Source organism: Tachysurus fulvidraco, chromosome 5 (genome assembly GCF_022655615.1).
Source record: "Tachysurus fulvidraco isolate hzauxx_2018 chromosome 5, HZAU_PFXX_2.0, whole genome shotgun sequence".
Classification (NCBI taxonomy): Eukaryota; Metazoa; Chordata; class Actinopteri; order Siluriformes; family Bagridae; genus Tachysurus; species Tachysurus fulvidraco.
Window position 1 is genome coordinate 25,411,534 of NC_062522.1, and position 26,064 is coordinate 25,437,597.

At 35.9% G+C, this 26,064-nt stretch overlaps 2 protein-coding genes across 4 annotated transcripts in view; one reads left to right on the forward strand and one right to left on the reverse strand.

Annotated features, from left to right (window-relative positions):
* Positions 1 to 3,096: 3,096 nt before the first annotated feature.
* On the reverse strand, positions 3,097 to 7,812 carry tubb1 (tubulin, beta 1 class VI). The gene is made up of 4 exons (XM_027147323.2): positions 7,656 to 7,812; positions 7,032 to 7,140; positions 5,473 to 5,583; positions 3,097 to 5,145 (listed from the first exon to the last, which is right to left on the reverse strand). Exons 1-4 carry the CDS (start codon positions 7,710 to 7,712, stop codon positions 4,025 to 4,027), a joined length of 1,398 nt encoding a protein of 465 aa, XP_027003124.1. The 5' UTR covers positions 7,713 to 7,812; the 3' UTR covers positions 3,097 to 4,024.
* A 4,629-nt stretch (positions 7,813 to 12,441) lies between these two features.
* The window catches only part of gnas (GNAS complex locus), a 48,319-nt gene continuing 34,696 nt past the window's right edge, over positions 12,442 to 26,064 (forward strand). Inside the window, exon 1 of one of the 3 annotated variants that reach the window (XM_047813765.1) lies at positions 12,442 to 14,041. In XM_047813765.1, the coding sequence (XP_047669721.1) occupies positions 13,903 to 14,041 (139 nt within the window). In that variant the 5' untranslated portion in view covers positions 12,442 to 13,902. The remainder of the gene's footprint in view (positions 14,042 to 26,064) is intronic. The other 2 variants (XM_027146978.2, XM_047813766.1) reach the window with 2 other exon arrangements.

Here is a 26,064-nt window from a genome sequence, read left to right on the forward strand (position 1 = left end):
TGCACCGGCCTTTGCGAATACTTGCACCATCAAAGCCAACATCAAAGTTTGTCGAGACGAACTTTACAAATCTAGTTTATATTTCAATTTGCACATATATATTTCAATTTGCACATTTTCCCACTGTACATACAACTGTCTATATTATATATATGTTCATGTCTTGTCAATGCCATTCTGTTTACACTGTGGAGCTTCTATACTAGAACAAATTCCTTGTATGTGAAAACATAGTTGGCAATAAAGATCTTTCTGATTCTGATTCTGATACTGATGTTGTTATTCATGGTTCCCCCCAGTGCCGGCCGCACTCATGCAGCCCCAGACAATGACACTCCCACCACCATGCTTGACTGTAGGCAAGACACACTTGTCTTTGTACTCCTCACCTGGTTGCTGCCACACACGCTTGACACCATCTGAACCAAATAAGTTTATCTTGGTCTCATCAGACCACAGGACATGGTTCCAGTAATCCATTCTTAGTCTTCTTGTCTTCAGCAAACTGTTTGCTGACTTTCTTTGCATAATCTTTAAAAGAGGCTTCCTTCTGGAATGACAGCCACGCAGACCAATTTGATGCAGTGTGTGACGTATGGTCTGGACCTCAAACCCCTTCAACCTCTGCAGCAATGCTGGCAGCATTCATACAGAGAGAGTGAGATTGATAACATCAAATTTAACACCTGCTCCCCATTCACACCTGAGACCTTGTAACACTAACGAGTCACATGACACCGGGGAGAGAAAACGGCTAATTGGGCTCAATTTATACATTTTCACTTAGGGGTGTGTTCATTTTTGTGGCCAGCAGTTTAGTGTGCTTTCACACCTGCCTTGTTTAGTTCGGTTGAATCGTACCAGAGTTCGTTTGGGCAGGTGAGAATGCAGTAATCGAACTCTGGTGCGCACCAAGAGCGGACCAAACAAGCGTACCGAGACCTCCTTGAAGAGGTAGTCTCGGTACGCTTTCAAACGAACTCTGGTACGGTTCGTTTGTGGTGAGAACACGGTCCGAGATCGAATAGACCTAACTGCAAAAAGTATCGCGCATTTTGGACTAAACCAGCTGCCGTAGTGGGTCGTTGGCAGTATTTTCTGAAGATAAGCATGTCACAGTTTCGCAAAAGTAATGCTCGCCGCCTCCTGAAGCGTCTTGCGATGCATCTTCGCCGAATGCAGTACATTAAAATGATATTTTCAAGCAGCATCTGCGCTTCATTCTGAAAATTAAGACTTTGCATAGAATGTTGTATACAAGCGATGTAGTAGATTACAACCACGAACATAATTGCAGCGCACAGTCGTCTCTCCATGGTGTACTGTATGCGGTATTTTCCTGTATTTTCCTCTTTTTGTTTACTTCTGGAGTTTCGTTTATATTTCCCGCACGTTTATTCTGACCAAGCTAGAAGCAGTTTAGGAAATACCCTCAGACATGTGGCCAATGAGTGATGTGGATGTTATCACATGACTGCATTTTGGTTCGTTTCAACTGGTGCGGAACAGAACGATCAGTGTGGTGTGAAAAGGAACCAAAACTGCTAAAAAGCTACAATGTATCATTTTTTGCTTTTGGTCCGGACCAAATGAACCGAACTATAGGTGTGAAAGCACCCTTAGACATTAATGGCTGTGTGTTGAGTTATTTTGAGGGGACAGCAAATTTACACTGTTATACAAGCTGTACACTCACTACACTCTAGCAAAGTGTAATTTTTTTAGTGTTGTCACATGAAAAGTTATAATAAAATATTTACAAAAACTTGAGCGGTGAGATACCTCTGTGAGATACTGTACATACGTAAGTACATACATACATACATACATACATACATACATACATATATACATACATACATAAATATCCTGTACTGCTTACATTAAACATTGTCACAGGGAGGATTCCAGGGGACTTGGACATGGGAAGCAACCTGGATAGAGTACCAACCCATTGCAGGCAAGTTTGCTCACACTTACAGAACCATTCACACTCTTTGGACAATATATTTGGATGCCAGTGAGTCTACAACACATGTCTTTGGACTGGAGGAGGAAACCAGAGTATGTAGAAGGAACCCCCCCAAACCTAGCATGATAAACTCACCCATAGGGCAAAAACAAGAATCAAACCCCGAACTGTAAGGTGTGAGGCAAAAATTGAAAACCACTAAGCCACTGTGCCCCATTCAAAGAACACAGAGTGCAAAACACACAGGGCTCACATGGTAAAAAAGATAAGCTCATCTGGGTGTTGTCTGGAACTGTGGTAAGTGATTGTGACGAATGCTAGAGTTAAGCTAAGACGCTATGTATCTAACCAGATGGATAGTTTTTTTATCCTCATGGCTTGTGTATAATGTGTTTTAATGTGTATATGATAATCAAGTATAAAAGGAATGTACAGTAGAGGTCTTCACGGGTCCACTTAGATCCGAAAACCTGAGGTCCGACCCGAGACCCGAGCGGGTTTGGGTCTAAAAGTTTCTCGTGTGCCTCCAACACGGGTCAGGTATAATAATAGCGGCATCGGGTCTCGGGTAATTTAAAATTAATGTGGTTTTACCGAATGGACCCGAGAAGACCCGAACTACTGTATCTTGCGTGTGTGAATCGACTCGAGTGCTTTTCCAACCTCGTGACATGTGGCTGGCGACATGTGGCTGGCGACATGTGGCTGGCGACGTGTGGCTGGCGGTAAGCTAATTTTCGTTGAAACAGACCTGTCAATCAATGTTGCATCCACGCTGTAGCAGTTACTTTAGTGTAGAGTTACTCAACATTTGGGTCCAGTCGGGTTAAAAAAAATTGCCAACGGGTCGGGTCGGAGTCGGGTCTAATTTTTTCGGGTTTGTCTCGGGTCGGGTCTTTCTAAAAAAAATTAAATTATGCACATCGGGTTCAGGTAAAAAGTGATTCGGGTCACTTCAGGTCGGGTACATTCCTTTACACCTGAGAAGACCTCTAATGTACATTATTGTGCAAAGGGGATGTCACAAAAGGCTACTTTAACATTGTGGGGGTTCCAATCCTGCAGTAGCCATTCGGTATTTATTTATGTATGGAGGTCAGTAATAAAGTATTAAAAATAAAATATTCACAGATTTCATACAGTTTTATTGTTTTTATGAGTATAATTCTTTTGAGTATTGATTACAAAAAAGCAATGTGGAGGCAGACTTTGAGATTAAGATGCGCACCAGCCTAATTAAACAAATTCAGTCAGTGTAATAACCTCTCTAACTTAGAATCCATATGTGGCAAAACTCTGCTTTCACCAGCACTTCCTGCATTATGGTACTAGATCTATATTCTGAGCAAGAACATGTCTTAGGAAGAAGGGCATGAGACTAAAGGGAGGGGTGATCTTTTTCAGTGGCTAAGTCTAAAGGAAGTTAACATGCTGTCAATATCGCTTACAGAGGCGTTTGCTGTCATCTGTGGTTAATGAAACTTTTTTGTGCTGCTCATCACTATCTTCAGAGCCACTTGTGTTTAATCATGTCCTGTCAGATAGCCTGTTTGGAAGCCTAGGGTTGCCTTTCAGACCTTCATGGGGGTATTAGCATGTTTAGTATTTTAAGATATTTAGTCTATTAAAAAAAGGAAAGAAAGAAAGAAAGAAAGAAAGAAAGAAAGAAAGAAAGAAAGAAAGAAAGAAAAGTTAGGTATTAATTCAATCTATTAAAAAATGAAAGAAGATAAAATGTCATCTAATTATAAAAAGTTGCTCAAACATAATTATTGTGTTTAGCACCTTTATATACTATATCTACTAAATTTTGAAACATTAACATGTTAGTTGTGCATGTTTTGAAAAATATTACAAACATTACAAAGAATTCATTATAGTTAAGTAGAAATTAATAGTCAATGAACACAAAATTATGGATGATGTCACTCCAGTGGTTTCATATCAATAAATTGTAGTAATAGTATCATTTTTAATAAAACATATTTTGGTATTCAAGATGTAACACAGTTGGTAACATAATAACCCTCTTCACAATAAATGTTCACTAGACTAATCTTCACTCATAGTCTCAGTTTTTATATCTACTCTGCTGTTTATTACTGTTGCTGCATTTCCCTCTACCTCTGTTATTTCTTCCTCTGGCTCCCAATCCAGCTCAGCTGTGGCATCCTGATATTGCTGGTATTCGGATACCAGATCATTCAGGTTGCTCTCAGCCTCTGTGAACTCCATCTCATCCATTCCTTCTCCTGTGTACCAGTGCAGAAAAGCCTTCCTGCGGAACATCATGGCAAATTGCTCCCCGACTCGACGGAATATTTCTTGGATTGCTGTATTGTTTCCAATGAAGGTAGCTGCCATTTTAAGGCCACGTGGTGGGATGTCACAAACGGCCACTTTAACATTGTGGGGGATCCAATCCACAAAGTTATTGCTGTTCTTCTTTTGAACAGAAAGCATTTGCTCATCCACCTCTTTAGTGGACATGTGGCCACGAAAAACTGCTGCGACAGTGAGGTAGCGGCCATGCCGGGGATCACATGCCGTCATCATGTTCCGGGCATCAAACATCTGCTGGGTGAGCTCGGGAACAGAAAGGCCCTGGTATTGTTGACACCCTCGAGGTGTGAGAGGTGCAAAGCCAGGCATAAAGAAGTGAAGGCGGGGAAAAGGAACCATGTTGACAGCCAGCTTGCGGAGGTCAGCGTTCAGCTGACCAGGGAAGCGCAGAGAAGTTGTGACTCCACTCATAGTCATAGACACAAGATGATTGAGATCTCCATATGTTGGAGTGGTGAGCTTCAGTGTTCGGAAACAGATATCATAAAGAGCTTCATTGTCAATGCAGAATGTCTCATCTGTACTCTCAATGAGTTGGTGAATGGACAGTGTGGCATTATAAGGCTCCACTACTGTGTCAGAGACTTTAGGAGAGGGCATGACACTAAAGCTATTCATGATTCTGTCTGGAAACTCTTCACGGATTTTGTTGATGAGTAGGGTCCCCATTCCTGAACCAGTACCACCACCCAAGGAGTGAACAAACTGGAAGCCTTGCAGGCAGTCACAGCTTTCAGCTTCAGTACGGACACGGTCTAATACTTGCTCAACTAACTCAGCACCTTCTGTGTAGTGACCTTTTGCCCAGTTATTTCCAGCTCCAGAAGTCCCTGTCAGTTCAATGCATGAGAAAATCAGTTACACTAACAGAAACAGAAACCTAAGAATGGTTAAAAGGGTTAGGGTTGCTACTTACAGCAATATACATCTCACTTTGTAACCTTTAGGTATTAACTATCTAAACTTACAAGCAAAAAATCCCAAAGAGTTTTTAGCTAATTCAGTCCTGTATATATTATTTGGTGCATTATGCCTCAGCCTTAACACCTGAGCTTCTGGTCACACAGGATAATGAGGGAAAAACAATTAATCATACTATTTGATTTATTCCCATCAGATAATTTTCTTTAATTGATAAATCTCTTTCTTGATCTCACCATGAATGAAGTTGTCCGGTCTGAAGAGTTCTCCAATGTGACTGCTCCTCACACTGTCTATTGTTCCTGGTTCCAAATCCACCAGCAATGCCCGGGGAACATACTTCCCACCTAAGTAAACACAATAAGAAAAATTTAGCAATTACTCAAATGAATATTTTAATCTCGATGTAGATCTATTTTTTGAATGACTCTAAAACGTGTGATTCTAAAGAGAACAGTAAATGCTGTTTATGTGCTGTTTGTTATTAATATAAAAATATTAGAATGGCAAGGCCAGTTTCTTTGTTTTTGCTATACATGAAAGACATTTGGATTTTAGATCAAAAAATGAATAAGAACTTACATTTAGTAAAAAAGTATAGGCACATTTATATATAGTCTTCCACTGATCTTTGCAATAGTCAGTGAAAGCAAATAACACTCAATATTTGCTTGCTTGTCCCTTCAAATCTGCTTCAAGCTGGCAACACTGTGATATCATCAAACAGTCAGTCTAAAACCTTTCAATTTTTTTTTTTCTGATGAAGTCCTTTTTTGTGTAGCCAATGTGTTTTGGGAAATTGTCTTTTCATAATGAAGCTCCTTGATTGGATGTGTTTTTCTGAAAATTGGCTGACAGAATGTTTCTGTAGGGATCTGAACTCATCCTGCTTTTAGCATCATGAGTTACATATTCAATAAACAGTTGTGAGCCTTTTCCAGAAGCAACCATGCAAGCCCAAGCCATGACATCACCTCCACTGTGTTTGAATTATGAGATTGTTTGTTTTGGATCATAAGCTTTTCCATAAATTTGGTATGAGATAATCTTGGTTCCAGAACCTTTGTGGCTCATCCCTTAGATACAGGTACCATTGACATTCATAACTTATAGGGCAAACGCAAACCTGGGCGACAAGAAACACCTGTCAGTCACATTTTCCAAGATTTACTTATCTAGAATTGTTGCATTCTGGAAAAATTCCATGTGCAAACTATTACAATCTACTATAACTTTGAGATACAGTTTTGCTGTTAGACAAAATGGGGTCCTTTAAATAGCAATTCATTGTAATGCTATTTGATTTTAGGGGAAAAAATTCCTACAACAGTGGGGAATGTTCACTCAGGAATGACCAAAAAAACATAATGCAAAAGAACATACGAGTTAATATAAATAATTATTTTTGAGAGCTTCCAGCAGAGACATGTTGGCCTGTGAACAGTGCCACTGCGTGTGGGCTATACAGAGCAACAACTAAATAACTGAAAGCATTATTTGTGTGACTTTTATATCAGCTTGAATAGAATATTGGTAGAAACATGGTTATTTTGGAGCTCATTAAAGCAGTATGGCTACTGGAGCAAACTACTGATAATAAACAAACAAAAAAAAATAATTGTGCACTCTTGTGCACTCTTTTCTAAACAAATTCACAAGATTTGTTCATAGACTTAAATAAATACACATAAGTAATACAGCATGTGTCTGTAAATGTCTGCAGTACTATAACTAGACTCAGACAATTATATATAACTATAGAGCAAATTTAAGATACCGAATTAATATCTCTTACCGTTTGCTTCATTAAAGTAGACACTGACTCTCTCCAGCTGAAGCGCTGTGTCCCCCTCATAGGTTCCCACTGCATTGATACCATGTTCCTCACTGATAACTTCCCAGAACTTTAAACAGAAATAATGTTCAAATACAAAACTGCACATGAACTTTTGTCATTGAATTGATTCTCAAACTAACTAAAATGAAGAGAATGTACAATTAAATATGTTCAAAATACTAAGAGTCCTGTGCAATACACTAGATATGTACACAATATTGCAATCTTGGGTAGATAACCATTATTTTGGTTAATTCTGGTCATTTTTCTTGTCCAAAACAAAATGCTGATGTAATTCACAGCAGTGCCCTAACAAAAACTATGTTAGTTGTACTTATTATTATTTGTCAACTACGTAAACTATATACTACTAATATACAATACTTCTCTTCTCAAACTCTAGATTAAATTTTACTTAATTGTACAAATGTTTTCAAAAAGAACCAATGGGTTTATTAGGCAATGTATTTGAATATGTTAAACGTTTAAAAACTTTTAAACCATATTATTTTTCTCATAGGGCAAGCCATATAATCTTACTATTGCAGTTGAAATTAAAATAACAATTTTGCTATTACATACCTTTGAACTGATTTGATTTCCACACTGTCCGATCTGAAGATGAACAATTTCACGCATGGTGATCAGACTCACAATACAAAGCAGAAGATAACTGTACGTGCCGACTGTGAGTATTATACTGATGATGATGTCATTATGTGGGAGTCTCTCCCACTCTCTTGTTTATTTATATAAGAAACTTTTTACAGTTACTTTTGGTTATTAAGATGTAATGGAATATTATTTCACTGAAATCATGAATGTATATTTTACCATTTATAAACTGCTGAATTTCAGACATAACATTATTAAGCAATGTTACATCATTAGTAATTCAAGTAATGCACATTATTAAAAGTGTATTGTTAAAGTGTGTTACAACTTACCTTGTGATTTTTTTAAAATATTATATCGCTATTAGTCTTTATAAATGAGAATGAAAAATTAATACTGAAGCCCTTTTATGCTGGCATTTATTCTTTCTAAGTGAATACACCATGACAAAAAATGTTGGCAAATGGGTATGTGAGATGACTTTCTGCCCATCATGCCTGTGTATGATAAGACTATCTCGGACATTCAGACACAAATTGGTGTCACATTCTTTCACGCCATTACCAGCACGTCACCATTGGTCTTAGCTACTGGAGTTCTAAACTTAATGTAATGGCAACTGGTTGCTTTTACCCACCCACAATGCATTTAGAAAGTATTTTGAGCCTTTAAAGTTGATCTAATTATATTATATTGCAGCACTGAATTTATTTTCAACATTCACATCAGTTTAATAAAGCACTTAGCATTGCATGCATAACATAAAAGAATAACCATATATATATATATATATATATATATATATATATATATATATATATATATATATATATATATATATATATTGTTTAGCCTGTGAACCAATTTGTTTGTGATGACCTTCAATCGTTACATTTATTGTTTAAATTATTTTATGCTTGTAGAGGAGTGACTATCAACTATTTGCTATTAATACTTCAGAAGTCAAAAGTCTCTGCCTCATCCATTAGGTAGTAGTATTGTTTTATAGGACAAATAAAGTGGTGGGGTGCAGAAGTATTTGTCCATCATACCATATAACAACAATTATCAACAAGTATATGCCACCAATGGTACGAAAAATCTAAAAAAAAAAATGCATTCAAGTGAATGTGAACTGTAATTACTACCTGCTTGATTGCTATGTCTTCCTTGGAGAACATAACAGCACCAGAATAATTTTTATTGAGAAAATGGACAAATCTTTCATACATGAAAAGTCAGAAAAAACACCATATAAATAAAAATTAACATGCATTTATATTATTTAAAATATTTAGATGGTAGTTTTTTAAATGTACTATTCTATTTTAAATTACTTTGACAAAGCAGCCCCCAAATGTATGCTCATGTAATTTTTTGTTATATTGTCCTTGACTTGCTTCTCTGACACTGTCATGTTCACATTCAATTTGAAAACTGTTAATATTAGCGCTGAGGATTAGGAATGCTGAGTTCTCTGTGCAGTGGTGGCATTTTTCAAGGCTACCACTTGATGTGATTCCTTACCACAGCAATCTTGGTCTGCTGTGGCCAGTCCTAAAGACACAGATAGAAGAAAACCTTAGTCAAAACCTTTGGAAGTCTCTGATGAGCACCCAGCCACACTCATCACACTTTCAGGCATCTACCAATGTCTTGACACAGTGGTAATCATTTACAGTCAGAAAAAATAACAGATTTTAATATTTACTTGTTTTTTCTGATGTTATGTGACGAATAATATGTAAATTCACCATTTTTCTCAAAGAAAATAATTATTAAAATATGTAAATTGTAAAATATTGATATCCTGTTTATAATGGCTATTTTTTTACACTTTTATGGCATAAGCAATTAAGGATTTAACCAAGAACAAAAAATAAATAGTGTTATTAATTGTATAATTACCGGTTGATTGGCCTTAGAGAGATATTTTTATACAATTCCTAAGAGAAATATTAATGAAATGCTGCCACCTCTTGGAGTAATACATGAATTATATTTGCACAATACATTTTTTTGTTCTGGTTACAAACAGAAGATAGAGTGATCAATGCATTTTAATTGCATCTTAATTGCATTTGGTTGCTTTAACAACATTAATAATACACAGATGTCTTGACAGCTTTTTTCTTGAGTATATGTTTTTCTGTTTTGGTTGGAATTTAATCTCTTCAAAAAGGCTAACATTATGTGATGTAAAATTGTGAAGAAATCACCACTCAAGTTATTTTATTTTTAAATAAAATAGATTTAAAGCAGAGAAAATAACTTTCAGTATATCAATATAAAGTAAAATACAGTTTACTCTAAAATGTGGCTGTTTTGTTAGTAACATCAACTATATTGGTACGGCATGACAATAATGTGACCAATTTCCATATCCTGGTGTACTGTCATACAAGTGCATTGTCCCACTTTTTTTTTAGATGGATTGTGTATGTGCCTTAAGACATACTGTCATTCAGGGGCGGTTCTAGGTCTTTTTTAGGGTAGCTTCAGCCCCCTGTCTGTGATCTCAGCCACCCTAAAACTAAAAGTATAATTTTTACTTTCATAAATAAACAATAAAAATTACGTTAAAATACAGGACATGTCGTCGATGGGGTTTGATCCAAGAGCGAATTTTTTTACTTTGCTTTTACGCGCGTGCGTTGTAGTCTTTCAATAATGCGTCATCAGCTGTCTGTTTTATTTGAACGGAGAAGCTCAGGCACGCGCAGCGTGCACGCGCAGTCAGAGCTGGAGGCACTTATCTATAACGTTAATCGGCGGAAAGCTGCAAAGACGGCAACAAAAAGCAGTGAAATTTCACTATTCTATTACCAGAGTTGTAGCACAAACAAAATGTTAATGCAAACAAACCATTTAATACTAAATAAAAATAACATTTATTGATTTGGTCTTTGTCTTGTGAATATTTTTTATTAATGACTGCTTTAATTAGACACACTGTTTGTAGAGAATGCACACATACATGAACTGATTTGATTCGAGACTGGCATCATTACATCATGCATAAAATTTTGGTGTCCACTTTTGCCATTTTAAATAATACCATAACTTTTGGCTTACTATGTAGTCATATAATATATAATATAAAACTCTTCTTGTTTTAAATTCTCACTGAGAGCTAAACCCCCCAATGATGAAATCCTAGAACCGCCCCTGCTGTCATTGTTATTTTTTCGATTTACAAAATAGTAGCAAGATATTTTACATTAGCACTCCGTCCAGGGTGTATCCTGCCTCGATGCCCGATGACGCCTGAGATAGGCACAGGCTCCCCGTGACCCGAGAAGTTCGGATAAGCGGTAGATAATGAATGAATGAATATTTTACATTATGAAGAGAATTTTACTGCGATATAACAGATTAGTAACTGATCTATTTGCTACATATGCAGTACATGAGCCTTTATCCCTTTTGTGACAAGATAAGATCATTTGTAACGGGTTACTAAATTATTTTTATTATAAGTTTTCTGTGAGCCCCAGTTGAGGACATCAGGATCTTATAGATGGCCTTAGCCTGTCAGCCTGTACCTACCAGCCCTACAGCACACCAGACTTCTCCCTGCCTCGAATGGATAGCAAGTTCTCTTCAGAATTAGATGCATGGAAGTATAAAGGTACATAACCAACAAAATATTGCAGGAGCAAAGTACTTACTTAGTTCATAAATTGTACTTACTTAGTTCATTTCTAGTAGAAAGTGGAAACTAGCAGTTTCTTTGTGCTCTGTCTTCAGTGGTAACATTTCAAGTGCTCACTGTAAAAAAAATTCTGTTATCTACTAAGACTAATAAAGATGCAAAGCACTCTGACGTAAGTCATATCTCTTAAAGTGCTCTCTTACATCTCCCCGTCGTGTCATGCTGAAGAAAAGAAAAGGGTCCTGATTATGACAAGCTTCATTTCTCAGTCTACTTTCATTTCTTTTGGATTTTTTTAAAAACATTTTTATATTTCAATTCAATTCAATTAAATTTATTTATATAGAACTTTTAACAATTTCCCATTGTCTCAAAGCAGCTTTACAGTATGTAAACATGACAGAGAAAATAATAATAATAATAATAATAATAATAATAATAATAATAATGAAGAAGAAGAAGAAGAAGAAATAAGGCTAAAAATAAATTAATGAATATATACAATTAAAGTTTAAAATTAATTTAAAAAAGATTAACTTAACATTTGAAGTACAAAATCTATCCCTTTCCTATATTTCGTCTTTGTATTTTTGTAAATTATTTTTTGTATATTAACATAGATTTATGTATACATGAATTGAATGTGTGATCTGAATATGGTTTGTGTTTAATAAATGATTACACAGGCTGGTTTATGTATTTGTTAAAGTACTTGATATTAAAAAAAAAAGCAGAAAATGTGTTGATTGTGTGATGTTTCAACCAACAGAAATCAACATCGTTTCAACGTACGGAAGCAAAACAATGTTCACAACCGACGTTGTTTCGGTACCGGGACCGACATGGACTTTGTTTTGTTTCTGTCTGTACTGAGCCTGTATTTAATGCAACATGCTCCTGCTCGTATGATGGTGCCTAAATAACAGCACAATAGCTCCAGCTGTAACGTGAACGATGTTTTCTTTGTATTAACGCGCTCAGTCTACAGCGTTACTGGGTTTAGTGAACAGCTGTTTGACTCGCGCTTTTAATAATACTCAGTTTCCCAGCACGGGAAATTCCTCAGGACAGATGTGCTGCCGCTGGATTGCGCTGTTAAAGGTTGCATGTGCACTAAGCTCCAGTGTACGGTGCTGGTGTGTGTTTAAAGAGGGCGCCTTCGGGCCACAGAAGTCCTACTTGCTGACGTTTTTGTGAATGTCATGTGATTAGCCGCGGTCGGTATACAGGGTTCAATGAGAGCTGTTTGCCCCACCCATCTCTTCAACGCTATCTAGCTCAATGTACGATTCAATGAGAAAAGGGAAAAATCGCCAAAAACACTCTCGGCAAGCGGATCAGCTCGCGTCCTTCCGAGAAGTGACACGATCCGTCCGCCAAAAGCTCGCTGTCATTGCGGTATTTGTCTTTTTAAACGGGTTCTCTTCATGGCTGTACGTGCACATGTATAACCCTGTCTATCTGCAAGGAGAATTCAAAACGGGTAACACAAAGCTTAAGCTGACAGCGGACTGAGATGCAGTGAAAAATCTCGCGTTGCTCGGAGCCGCTGCGTTGCCGCGTGCGCCGTCATCGGAGCCACTCGGAACGTTCACGTAAAGCTGACGGATGTGAGGACGAATTCAAATGACATCAGCTAACGGAGAAGACAAAAAGCCTCTTGATCTGAATAGCCACAAAACCCGTCTGTTATCATTGTATGCCAGCAGGAAAAGAAACGTTTAACTTTGGGATTTAATTAAAAACAACAACAACAACAAACAACAACAACAACAACAGAAAACAACAGCACTCAAAAAAAAAAAAAACTTGTGATGTGACATTATTTCATAGCGGAGTTTAAAGAGGTTCATGTCGGCCACGGGCTCCAGGCGGAATGAACCACAGGCCGTCAGTTTGTGGGAGACATTTATCTCTTCAGATTTTTTATTAAAACGCTAATAAATCGCTTTTCCACGTCTTAATGTGTCGATGAACGGATGTAACAGGAACGAATATTAAAACCCCGTTTCGTGGTGACTGATGGTTTTGCGCCGAGCGCCGGCCGCGACTGTCATTTTGGGGAAGCGACTATGGTTTGACGACGAGAAACGTGTTAAATCACACTCGGATTTCTGGAACAGCAAGACAAAGATGTTGATGTAACGTCGTGAACCACAAGGCGAAGTGTAAAACTCCCGCTCGGATATTACTGCACCAAAACGCTCGGAGGACTCGGCCTTGTGTGTAGGCCGGCCTTGGTGTTTTCACCACCATCACAAGCCCTCCGTCTCTTTCCATAAAGCTCCTACTGAGCACTCACTTAAAGGCACTGCTTAAAAATTTCCCCCTTCATCCCTTTAAACGATTGCCCCATTCATCCCGTGTGCTGTTCTTCCTCGGAATTTGCACATAGAAATGTCAGAATTCCCAATCATTGGAATTTGAACACGTTCCAACCAAGGATTTATTTATTTATTATTATTATTATTATTATTATTATTTTTTTTTTTTTACATATTTCTTTACATTCATTCCCCATCCACAAACATTTTCCTTTTTTATTGGGACTTTGGGAAGATGGGGTGTTTGGGCAACAGTAAAACAGAAGACCAACGTAATGAGGAGAAGGCCCAGAGAGAAGCAAACAAAAAGATAGAGAAACAGTTACAGAAAGACAAACAGATATACAGAGCGACCCATCGGCTACTACTGTTGGGTAGGTTTTTTCAAATGCAATAGTACTGCTTATTGCTGCAAAATTATATGTACTGATCATTTTATGCCTTATCAACTGTTGATGGCTTTCTGATTACCTAATTTGTCTGAGGTGACTCAGGTGTGTGTGTTTGTGCTTGTGAGTGTGAGACAAAGAGCAAGAGACATAGCTGTGAACCAGAATCATTGTGTTCACTGTGAATATTATCTGCGTAGATAACCAGCTGCATCACTTTGGCCATATTAGAACTACACACTTCTTTACAGCTTGTGTGTTAATTCTGACTCTTAAAAGCATCACCATCTGCCAACATTTTCCAGTGTAATATATTCTGTTATTCCAGCATTTGACAACATTTGATTTTTTTGCTCACACTAATGGAAGGCTTTCCATTAGATTTTGGAATGTGACTGTGGGTATTTGCCCATTCTGCCACAAGAGCATTAGTGTGGTTAGGCACTGATGTTGGGAAAGGAGGCTTGGGGTACAGTCAGCATTCCAGCTTATTCCAAAGGTGTTCTGTGGGTTTGAGGTCAGGGCTCTATGCAAACCACTGGAGTTCCTCAATCCCAGACTCATCAGACCCTTTATTTATGTCCCTCACATTCTATAAAGGGGCAGAGCCCTGCTGGAACCAGAAAGGTCTTCACCAAACGGTTTCCATGAATTTTAAAAGCTTTGTATGCTGTTAACCTTAACATTACCCTTAACCTACAGCCCCAGACTATTATTCCTTCTTTACTGTTGGTATTAAGAATTAAATTAAAGTGGGATTCTCCTGGCATCTGCCAAACCCAGATTCATCTATTAGACTGCCAGATAGTAAAACATGATTTATCACATTTTTAACATTTCTACTGATCCAGAGTTCAGTAGCAGCATGCTTTACACCATTCCACCTGATGCTTGGCTTTGAGATCTTTTGCTGGTATACTTTTGCTCAGCCATGGAAACCCATTTCATGAAGCTCCAGACACACGATTCCTGAAGTTGTTTTCAGAGTCAGTTTGGAACTCTGTACTAAGTGATGCGACATGATGGGAAATTTTTATGTGCTTCAACACTCGGCAACCCCATTCTGTGGGTTTGTGTAACAACCATTGCTGTTGTTCCTAGACACTTCCATTTCACAGTAAAGCACTTACTTCAGATGTTGCTGAAACTCTTCAATAATTAGGAATTGTATCCTCATACAAAAACTATGGCCAGGTGTGTGTGTGAGAGAGAGAGATGCAGAAAAGAAAGTATAGCCTCTTTCAAGTTTTTTATTTTTATTTTTTTAGAATATTTTATACGACTACACACATTTGTGTTGTCATCTAAGATAATTAGTTTGTTTTTAGGAATTGGTAAGGACCACACAATTGTTTTTTAGGGCCTAATATATAAAAAGGTATCATGAGGTGTATTATTTTTTCAAACGAACAACATATATACAGTCGCATATCCAAAATATTAGAACAATAAGGGCAATTCCTTTGTTTTTGCTATACACTAAAGGCAATTGGGTGTGACATTAGATTATTTTCTGATATTTACATCTACATTGCATGTGCAAAACAACTTAAAACTTGAACCCAAACAGAAGTATTATAGTAAGCATGACTGACAGCTGTTTCTTGTTACTCCATAGATTGTTTGTTTTAAACAATTAATATTTCTGAAAGTCTACTCTTATTTTGAGACCTGGGTTTCACCTGTGAAGACTGTATTTGTTGTTAAAAAGTTTGAACCATCATGAAGCCCAGAGAGATGTCTGTTGGAGAAAAGCAAACCATTTTGAAGTTGAGAAAGGGGGGAAATTGAAGACAAGTATTGCAAAAGTACAATTTGCATCATCCTAAAGTACCATGTAAAGTTCAAAATTGAATTTAATTCAATTTCAATTAAATTAAATGTACTTGTATAGTGCTTTTAACAATTCACATTATATAAAAGCAGCTTTACAGAAATATTGAAACAGAAAAAATAAAAACAAATAAAAATAAGAATCTAAATAAATAAATACATACATTTAAAGTTTAAAAATAATTACTATACATCTCTAACATCTATCCCTAATAAGCAAGCCAGAGGTGATGGTGGAGAAGAAAAACTCCCTGAGATGATTTGAGGAAGAAACCTTGAGAGGATCCTGACTCAGAATGGAACCCAACCTCATTTGGGTGACACTGGACAGGAAATAATGTAAATGTAAAAAATGTCCTTTCTACAGCAGTTTATAATAGTGCAACCGAAAGCTCCTGAGGAACTAATGGGTCATTGTAAACTCTGAGTTCACCATGGACCCAACACTAATTCCTTCCTGCCAAAGTCTTCAAATGTTTGCTGATAAAGACCAGACCATATCGCTGTCTGACACAACAATGGTTTAAAGAAGGTATGACAGTCTCCGGGTGGCTCCATCCACAGCAATCCCATGAGTCACTGTCTGACCATGCAGATCAATCCCGGCAGGGTGACCATCAGGGTGACGAGACTCCATCCAGCGGTAGAATGTCAGAGTTGACGAAGTAGGTCTGTAAGAAGAGATGTGGTCCTAGTAAAAGCACTTCTGTCTTGTCAGAGTTAGGCAGAAGGAAGTTAGTAAGCATCCACTATCTGATGTCTTACACACAATCTTCAATCTTATTAAGCTGGTGACTCACATCTGACTTAGCTGAAACATATACAGTAGCTACATAACAGCATAACAGTGTAAGCTAATACCATGTTTAAAAATAATTGCACCAAGACGTAGCATATATAGGGAGAAAAGCAATGCGCCTAAAACAGATCCTTGCGGAACACCGAACATTACCTTAGTTTGCTTAAAGTAGTCAACATTTAGATCTAGGAACTGATAGCAATCAGTCAAATAAGACCTCAGCCAGGAGAGGGCTGTCCCTTTAACACCAACAAGATGCTCTAGCCTATTAAGTAAAATAGCATGGTAAATGGTATAAAAAGCTGCAATAAGATCAAGCAACACCATCAAAGTGACACAACTCTGATCAGAGGCTAGTAAATCCACCATCAGAAGACTTTCAGAGCAGAAATATAGAGTACAAACATCAAGATGCAAACTACTTTTCTGCAGTAATATTTTCTTTAATTAAAGTAATGGTTAAAATGGCCAAAATGCGGGTAAGGAAGGATCTGCACATAATTCCAAACATACAAGCTTACTGCTCAAGTTGCAGGTAGTGATATGACCTGGGCATGCACAGTTACTTCTAGAATATACCTAACATGTATTGATGATTTAACTACTGATGATAGAAACATTTCTACAGAAACATTGTCTGCTAATTTACAGAGAAATACATCCCATCAAATTGGAAATTCATTATGTAGCAAGACAATGACACAGAACACACAGCAAACACAACAGAGGATTTCATCAGGGGACAAATAAAAGGTTTTGGAATGGCCAAGTCAGTCACTAGATGTTAAATCAATTGACCATTCATTTTCCCTCCTCAGGACAAGAGTGAAGGACACAAAAACCACTTTAAAGAAGCTGAAATATGAAAGTATTTTTTCAGACATTTTTCCAGAGGAGTTGCAAATTGTCTTTGCACACAGAATTGTGACAGAATTAAAATGAAAATGCTAATTATGTATTAATGTTTGCCTTTTTATTTACAGAAATGTACAATGTCTGTCAAATTTCAAATGGAAAAGTAAAGTCCATTTGCAATTGCATTTTACAAGTCTTATGACCCTATCATATTGATATAGCAATATCTATTAACCAATTTGCTGTTTCACTTCTACCATTTCCTTGCATGAGTACAATGCAAAAATAAAATAAATTAGTGATTACAAAAAGAACAATTCAAATTAATATCCTTTATGAATTTCACAAGAAATTATATATTTTTTATCTGTGTAAAATGTTAAGTAAGTTCATTCACTTTGTTTAATAATAAATCCAGGTCCAGATTTAAATCCTTCACTAATTTATTCCTTCCAAGATGGTGGTGAATGCAGACACAGTACCTATTCACTCCCAAACTAGCAATGTTCTTCAAAATATACAATTTGGAGTGAGGCAGTTTTATTGTAAAATAAAAAAAGTTTTATTGAGAAATACTATTAATATAAGGAAACAATTAGTTGACCTGTCAAGTAAATCAGAAACAGATGGGATGTTCAGCACAATTCAGGACTCATTGACAGCTGTGCAAGGGATTGGAAATACAAATGCAAAGTGAATTTCAATTCCATTTAAATTTTTGCAGACTTTGTTGCATCAGAGAAAATAAAATAGCAAATGGGGTAATTTATGTTGCTATTTCAATATGACAGGGTCATAATTTGTAAGACTTGGGAAATGTAATTTCCAATGACTTTGCATTCCCATTTAAAATTTGCCAGAAATTCTACATTGGTGTAAACAAAATCAGTATTACTGTATGCAGTTTGCATTTTCCTTTTAATTATGTCACAATTTATGCATCCACAAAAAAACAAAAAAAAAACAATAACAAATACAGTACTGCGGCACAAAAGTAGAAAAGCATAGGGAAAGGAGAGTATAGGAGATTTCATTGGATCATTGGCTGGATGTAATTTTTGGAAGCATGGTATATCAAATGTGTTATTTAGGTGTTATTTACATTAATTTTATAGAAAAATATCTGTTGCTATGTGTTTATCTGTTGCCTATCTATACCTAATAATAGGGTGTTCTGTCACAGACTATCAGAAAATTAAATCATCTAGTCATCCATATTTTGATCTCAAACGCAAAGGTCTTTTCAATCCTATACTGAAAATGACAACAGACCATTGGCCATTTCAATACTTTGGTCCTGGCATTCATGTGGATACTTGGAAAATAATAGGCAGGGGGTTTTAATGTCATGTATTATATAGATTATGTGAGTAAATGCCTGTAAAGTACCACAGTGGCACAGTGGATTTACATTTAGTGATGACAAAAAACTCTGTAAGGCCAAACTCACAGAGAGCTGAAAACAATAATGAAATTTGTCACCAATTCATGCAATAAGCATGAAGAATAAGGGGAAGAATGATCTTATTTTATTTATTAACACCTACATACAGTAACAGTTGTGTGGCCACCAACATATAATAAACATATAATGACCTCACACAAAAATACACACTTACAAAAAAAACTTTTTCCTCACAAATGTACACCTCATTCAGAAACAAGGTGTAAAAAAATAGTGCAGCCTTCCAACAATCATTGAGAGTAATTGGCAACTCAGTGTTACTAATGAAATGCACAAGATTAGTTAATCATCAAGAAGTTTGCTTAGTGCTAAAAAAGCACTTTTGATACGGTGGTGTTCTATTAAAATGAAATTGCTAATTGTGTATTACTGTTTGCCTTTTTATTTACAGAAATGTACAATGTACAGTGCTTTTCCACTTCTACTGCCCTGTATACAAAACCTGGCAACATTCAAACAGAATCATAAATCCTTTTGCATCTGCGTTCCTGATGCCTTGCATGGAAACTTGTCAGTCAGAGTTGTGGGTGTAAGTGTTTGCAAGTGATGTCAAAGTTGATTGCAATTTAGAGCACCTTTCAGTTGAGGACTGAACGAGAAATAGTCTTGATGTATATTTTCTTTCATTTGTGTGGAAGTAATAAGGCCAAATAAAGTATTTTCTTAACAAAAAGTTGTCCAAATCTAGCAGTCCAAATTCTTGACACCATTTCCTTGCATGAGTACAATGCAAAAATAAATTAAATTAGTGATTACAAAAAGAATTAATATTATTAACTTAATATCCTTTTTGAATTTCACAAGAAATTATATTTTTGTATCTGTGTAAATTGTTGGGTAAATTCATTAAATATTTCAATAATAGATCCAGGTCTAGATGGCCTTCCAATTTAAATCCTTCACTAGTTTTTTCCTTCCAAGATGGTGGAGAATGTGGACACAGTAGCTAGGCACTCCCAGACAAGCAATGTTCAACTATACAATTTGGAGTGAGGCAGTATTATTGAGAAATAACAAAAATTGTATTGACATTAATTACTATTATTAAGGGGAAACAAATTAGTTCAAATGAGCTATCAAGCTACAAGAAGTGTGATTATTGCTATAAAAGCTTAACTTTTGGTACGGTGGTATTTCTGGAACACCTTGTATGTTTATATGATACTGAGTTGAAAGAACATTGGCCATGATCCCAGAGAAGCAAATGTTGCAGCACATGAATACAAGAAGTTTTATAAGGTTATCTCATCTCCAGATAATTTGAAATTCACTATTCAAGAATGATTGTTTGCAAATAGAGAGCATTCCAGACAATTGCTGATCTTCCCAGGAGTGGGTGTCCCAGCTAATTCAGACCGAGGTCAATGCTTGGAGATATAAAGAAAATCCCAAGAGCTACATCATGTGACCTACAGGCCTCTGTAAGCATCTTAAATATTTATGTTCATGACAGTACAATCAGCAAAGGGCTACACAAGTATGGTTTTCAGGAAAACCTGGCTAGGAAAAAGTCTCTTTATTCCAAAAAGATTATGGAGCCCGACTTTTTTGGTTTACAAAATTGTATTGTAACAAATAACAGATGTTACAGACCAATGTTATATGAACCAAAAATAAAGTTGTTGGAATGGCCAAGTTCAAACCTCAACTACAATGAGAAGCTGTATAGGCAAAGGTATTTGCATACCCGAGGTTATTTGTTTGTTATAATATAGAAGATAGTGAATACATAACTATTGTTGTTTAAGCAATTATATATACCATGGACGTATAGTTGAATGATTTTCCTTCCCCAGCCATTAAAGCTAAACTACTATAAGCAAAAACTGTTCCTCCTTTTGTACAGCATTATATTTGTATTAATTCATAGATTTCTTTTGATTTAATTATTGTTACGACTGAGTTACACATTGTAAACAATAAGTTAACAATATTGTTGAAATGTCTGCAGTGGTTTTGAATTAGTGGAAACATGGTTACTACCAAGTACAATCAAATACTTGATTAGATAAAATACATACTTACTGGCTGGTAGGCATTTTTTTTACAAATTTGGAAATAGATCAAAGGGTACCTAAATAACTAAAACTGCTGCAGAATGAAGACACGTTGATATGTACCCTAGGTGCTTTTTTAATCACAATATCTTATGAGTAATGTTTTGTAGTGTGTATAGCAAGATATTATAATGTGCCCAAATAACTTTAGTGCCCAAGCTGTAAAAATGACAAAAGTGCACTAGTTTGAACTAAATAATTGAAATATCACAGTACTACATCTGTAATTAAGCTTAAACTTGTTAACTTCTAGACTGATTAATGAGTTCATAGAATGGTATAAGATAAGATAAGTCGTCCCACAATGGGGAAATTTCTCTGTTACAGCAGCAAAAAATATATAAAAAGAATAAAGAATAAAGACATAATATTATATACAGTATATGCAAAAACAAAAATGTATAAAAAGAGAAGTGGTTACACTGAATACATATTTCACATAGGTAATATAGCACATTATATAAACCAATCTGTGTCTGATTAATTAAACATTCCTATGAAAAATCCTCTTGCCTGCTAATCCTTTATTTACATTACATATACATAAGGCACATACAAGTTTACTCATGTACACTGACAAAAAATGCTCTTGCCTAATATGTACAGTAATATTGAAATACCTGCAAGAGTTAAACATTTAACCTTAATGATAGGAGAAAAAGTTCTCTCCTCCAGCAGGTCCTACACATGCAATATTGACAATTTAAAAAATATATATATATTAAAAGCACAGCAAATTTTGTAATAAATCTCAGCATTTCAAATTAATCTATATGAAAGTTATTAGAGTTGAAAATGGATATTTATTTCAATTATTCAATACAGATATTTGCATGATATATTTATTAAACCAGTGAAACATAGCCTAAATACTGTACATGTGAGAGTAGAACCAATATTTAGAAATGGAATGAGAATAAAAACTGTCACTTCTTAAAAGTCACACATCTCTGTTTCAAATATAGAACCAAGATATATCATGTCCGAACTTTTTCCACCTTTAACGTATTATAACAACGAGCAAAAGTAAAGTGACAAATACAGAAACACACTGACAATTTCCTTGTTTCATAAGTGCATACCATTGGTTAAAAAGTTCCACATGTTTCTTGATAGGATTTATTTCTGGTCCCTGACGGAGTCTTGATCATCTTCTGAAGACATTAATTTGTTTACTTAGATTTCCCTTAGTAGTGATGCAATACATGTAAGTATAAGTAAGGTGGGATGCATTGGAATGAAATCTGTACACTACAAAACAATAGTACTGAGGTAGATCACAGATATCCTTCAGATGATGAGCTGTTTTGTTTTTGTTCCAGATATATTGTATAGAATTATTACCAGAAAGGACTACCTTTGGTTTATCAGGCCACAATACATTTTGTCATGTTTTGACATAATTTAGGAAGACCTGGATGTTTTCTGTTTGTTTGTTTGCTTGTTTGTTTTTCCTGAAAATGGACTTCAGTCTAGCCCCCATAACCCTTATACCAAGCATGTGAAGATTGGGATATTTTTGGGTGTGTATTTATGACACTTAGTTTAAGTAAAGTAAATGATATTTACAAAAAATCAGTATAGATTGCAATGCAGCATAATATTTTTCAATAAGTGATGAGCCTTTACTTAGTACAGTTTGGTTCAAATTAATTTTTCTTTATATGGCACTTGGCCAACTTTACAGATATAGATACTGTATAGATTTAACTGGATCCCTAATAAACAAGTCAGCTAAGACAACGAAAAGGAAGAATTCACTGAGATGACTTGGGGAAGAAAACTTGAGAGGAACCATACTCAAAATTTTTAAATTTAAGATAAAATATTCCGACAAAGTTATCCACTATATAATGAGCAAATTAGTGTCCGTAAAACTTAGACTTCTATTCATTTAGAACGACCCCCTTGGCTGTAACTATAGCAAACTTTAAACAGGAGTTTGGCATGTGAGAAAGATATTGTGGCAGTCAAGCAACCAAGAGGTGCAGATTCAATATTAGGAAAAATTTAACAAAGGATATCCTTCCAGAGACTAAATGTCCAAAACTTGTGACACATGGTGCTCTCAGAACCCAAAGCATCCCCTTCTTTTTCCCTTCTACTGAAGAATTGTTATTTTTTGTTATTTAATCAAAAAAGTGATTAACAAAAAAGACAAGCATCATTCATAGAATGAAGAAACAAATTGGTAAATTTTGTGTAGCATCTCTTTAGAATAATGCCCAAATTATTGTGCATAACCTTGTTAAAAACCCATGGTCTCAATTCGGGAGTGAAATATTTCACCATTCAAATACTGAAAATATTGTACTAATTGTGAAAAGAATTTGCATTTCATATGAAACTATACATCAATATACACACAGAGTATTTTATTAGGAAAATATGTATACCTAAGCATGCATGCTATTATCTAGTCTGCATTGTGTGGCAAGATTTCAGAGCATAAAAAAATCATGCAGATTTGGAATGAAAGCTTTGGATAATGTTCACACAACAACCAAAAATGTGATCTTGTTCAATTTTAATATGGCTTGAATGTTTGCCTGGTTTGAGTATTTCAGTAACTGATCTGCTGGGATTTTTAATGTAGTTTCTTAGAATGAGAGGTTACTTCATATAGTCCAGTGAATGACAGTTTTGCAGATAGAAATGGATTGTTGATGAGAGAGGTCCACAGAGATTGGCCAGACTGTTTCATGCTGACAGGAAGGCTACAGTAACTCAGATAACTATTCTGTACTATTGTGGTGAACAGAAAAGCACCTCAGAATGCACAAGACTGGAAAAACATGGCCTGGTCTGCTGAATTTTTATTTCTGAGGCAGAAAGATGGAAGGGTCATAATTTGGTGCTAAAAGCATGGTTTCAACATTCCTTGTGTCAATAGTGAGGCTGTTGGTGGTAGTGCAATGTGTGGGGAATGTTTACTTGGCACACTATGAGCCAGTTAACACCAATCAGACATCTCTTGAATACTGTAGCATAGTATTGTTGCTGACCATGTGCATCCCTTCATAGCCACAGATTATCAATCTTATAATGGCTACATCCAGCATGATAATGCACCATATTACGAAGCAAAAGTTGGGTGAAACTGGATTTATGAATGACAATGGGTTCAGCACTTTTCCTGTCATCGGATCTGAATCCATCCATTAGGATGTGGTAGAATGGGATATTCGAAGAATGAAAATGCACCTGGAATATCTGCTGGGATTGCAGGATGCAATCATGACAACATGGACAAAAATCTCAAATCAAATGTTTTGGTATCCATCCCATGAAAAAATGAGGCTGTTTTGAAAGCAAAGGTATAGTGTTCCTAATAAAGTGTAGTGTTCCTAAAAAAGTAATTCCTAATATTTTCCCGTCATATCTTTCTTAATCTTCAGTACCCAATGTGCTACTTAAATAATGCATGTGGGCAAAGAATATATAAAATACAATATTTAGTATGAGACCTATGTATGTCGTTTACATGGTCCAAGCAGTTACACTTGCCAACAGGCAAAAACAAAAATGTCCTGTTTGTTTTAATTAGTATTGGTCTATTGCTGTTCACAGCCATGAATTATATTTTGAATGATTTTATTGTTTCATTCAGTAACTAATCCGAAGCTCTTTAACTAGTTTCACCGTGTTATAAAACATGATGTGGCATGTTGGGGCAGTGCATTTAGGAGAACATTTCAAATAATAGTATGACCTCTCTAAAGTGTGAAAAATCACCTCAGTGTGGACAGTGTGAGAAACAGAGGAAGCATGTTGTAACTGCTTGAGTAAGGCCCATTTACCAATTAATTGTATCCAATTAAGTGGTTTGGCTTGTATTGATATGTCCAAGGCTTATCTCATGTTACACCACATGTCCACAAGTTTTTGGACACCTGGCTATCACACCCATATACGCGCCTTCCCCAAATTATTGCCACAAAGTGGGAAGGATGGATAGGATTTCTTTATAGGCTATAACTTTACATTTTCCCTTTACTGGCACTGGCAAGTGACCTAGGCCAAACATGTTGCAACATGACAGTTTCCCTCTGTGAAATGAAAAGTACATTATGACAAGTTTGCCAAGGTTGGTGAGGAAGGACTCGTGTGACCTGCATAGAGCTATGATCTCAACCCTACTGAACACTTTTGGGATAAATTGGAACTCCAGCTGTGCCCAGAGTTCTTAGCCCGATGTCGGTGTCTGACCTCACTAATTCCATTGTGGCTAAATGTACAAATCCTCATAGCCACGTCCAAAATCTAGTAAAAATACAATGGAGTTTTGTTATGACAGAAAAATGGGGATAAAATCTGGAATGGGATGTTAAAACACACAATGGTGTCCACAAACTGTTTTAGATAAAAATTTGTACTTTGTATAAATTATTTGTTTAAATTTAAAATTGGCTCAGATGATTAAATAGTATACAAAACAAAAGTATTATCTTTTCAAAATATATATTTTTTCATGAATTATGTGTATTATGCATTGTTATAGCAAGTAGTGAAGCTATTTGAATTAATTATCTTGTAAGTCGTAAGTAAACTATGTGAAAATAGTCAATTCACTGAATCCAGCCACTGAAAAATTCAACCTCAAAGCTCTGGGGTTGATTTCACAGTCAAAAATAATTTGCCTTGCACACACACATAGCACATGACAGGAAAAATTACATTTAACATTGTAGTGTTAGTGAATGCTTTTATTTTTAATAAATCAAAGAATCAGAATAACATGTTTAAAATGTTTTAGTACATTTTAGTATGCCTTTTACCGTATATAGATGTATATGAAGTGACCTCTGTTCTAATTGGCTGCCCTGTTTTTAAACAACAACAACAAAAAAAACTATTCTAGTATAAAAATAAAGTAGACTGAATTGCGCTTTAGACTGAATAGTGTTGATCTGTAAATGTGAATCACAACATTGAGGAATTAACATCAGTTCGATGTATGGGCTGAATAGTTTGGGGTAAATGGAACTATAACAATGTT

Coding starts and splice junctions, on each gene's coding strand:
- tubb1 (XM_027147323.2), bottom strand. CDS start 7,712: ATGCGTGAAATTGTTCATCTTCAGATCGGACAGTGTGGAAATCAAATC. Junction 5,584..7,031: donor CTACTTTAATGAAGCAAACG/GTAAGAGATATT, acceptor GTGTTTACTTAG/GTGGGAAGTATGTTCCCCGG. Junction 5,146..5,472: donor ACCGGACAACTTCATTCATG/GTGAGATCAAGA, acceptor TTGAACTGACAG/GGACTTCTGGAGCTGGAAAT.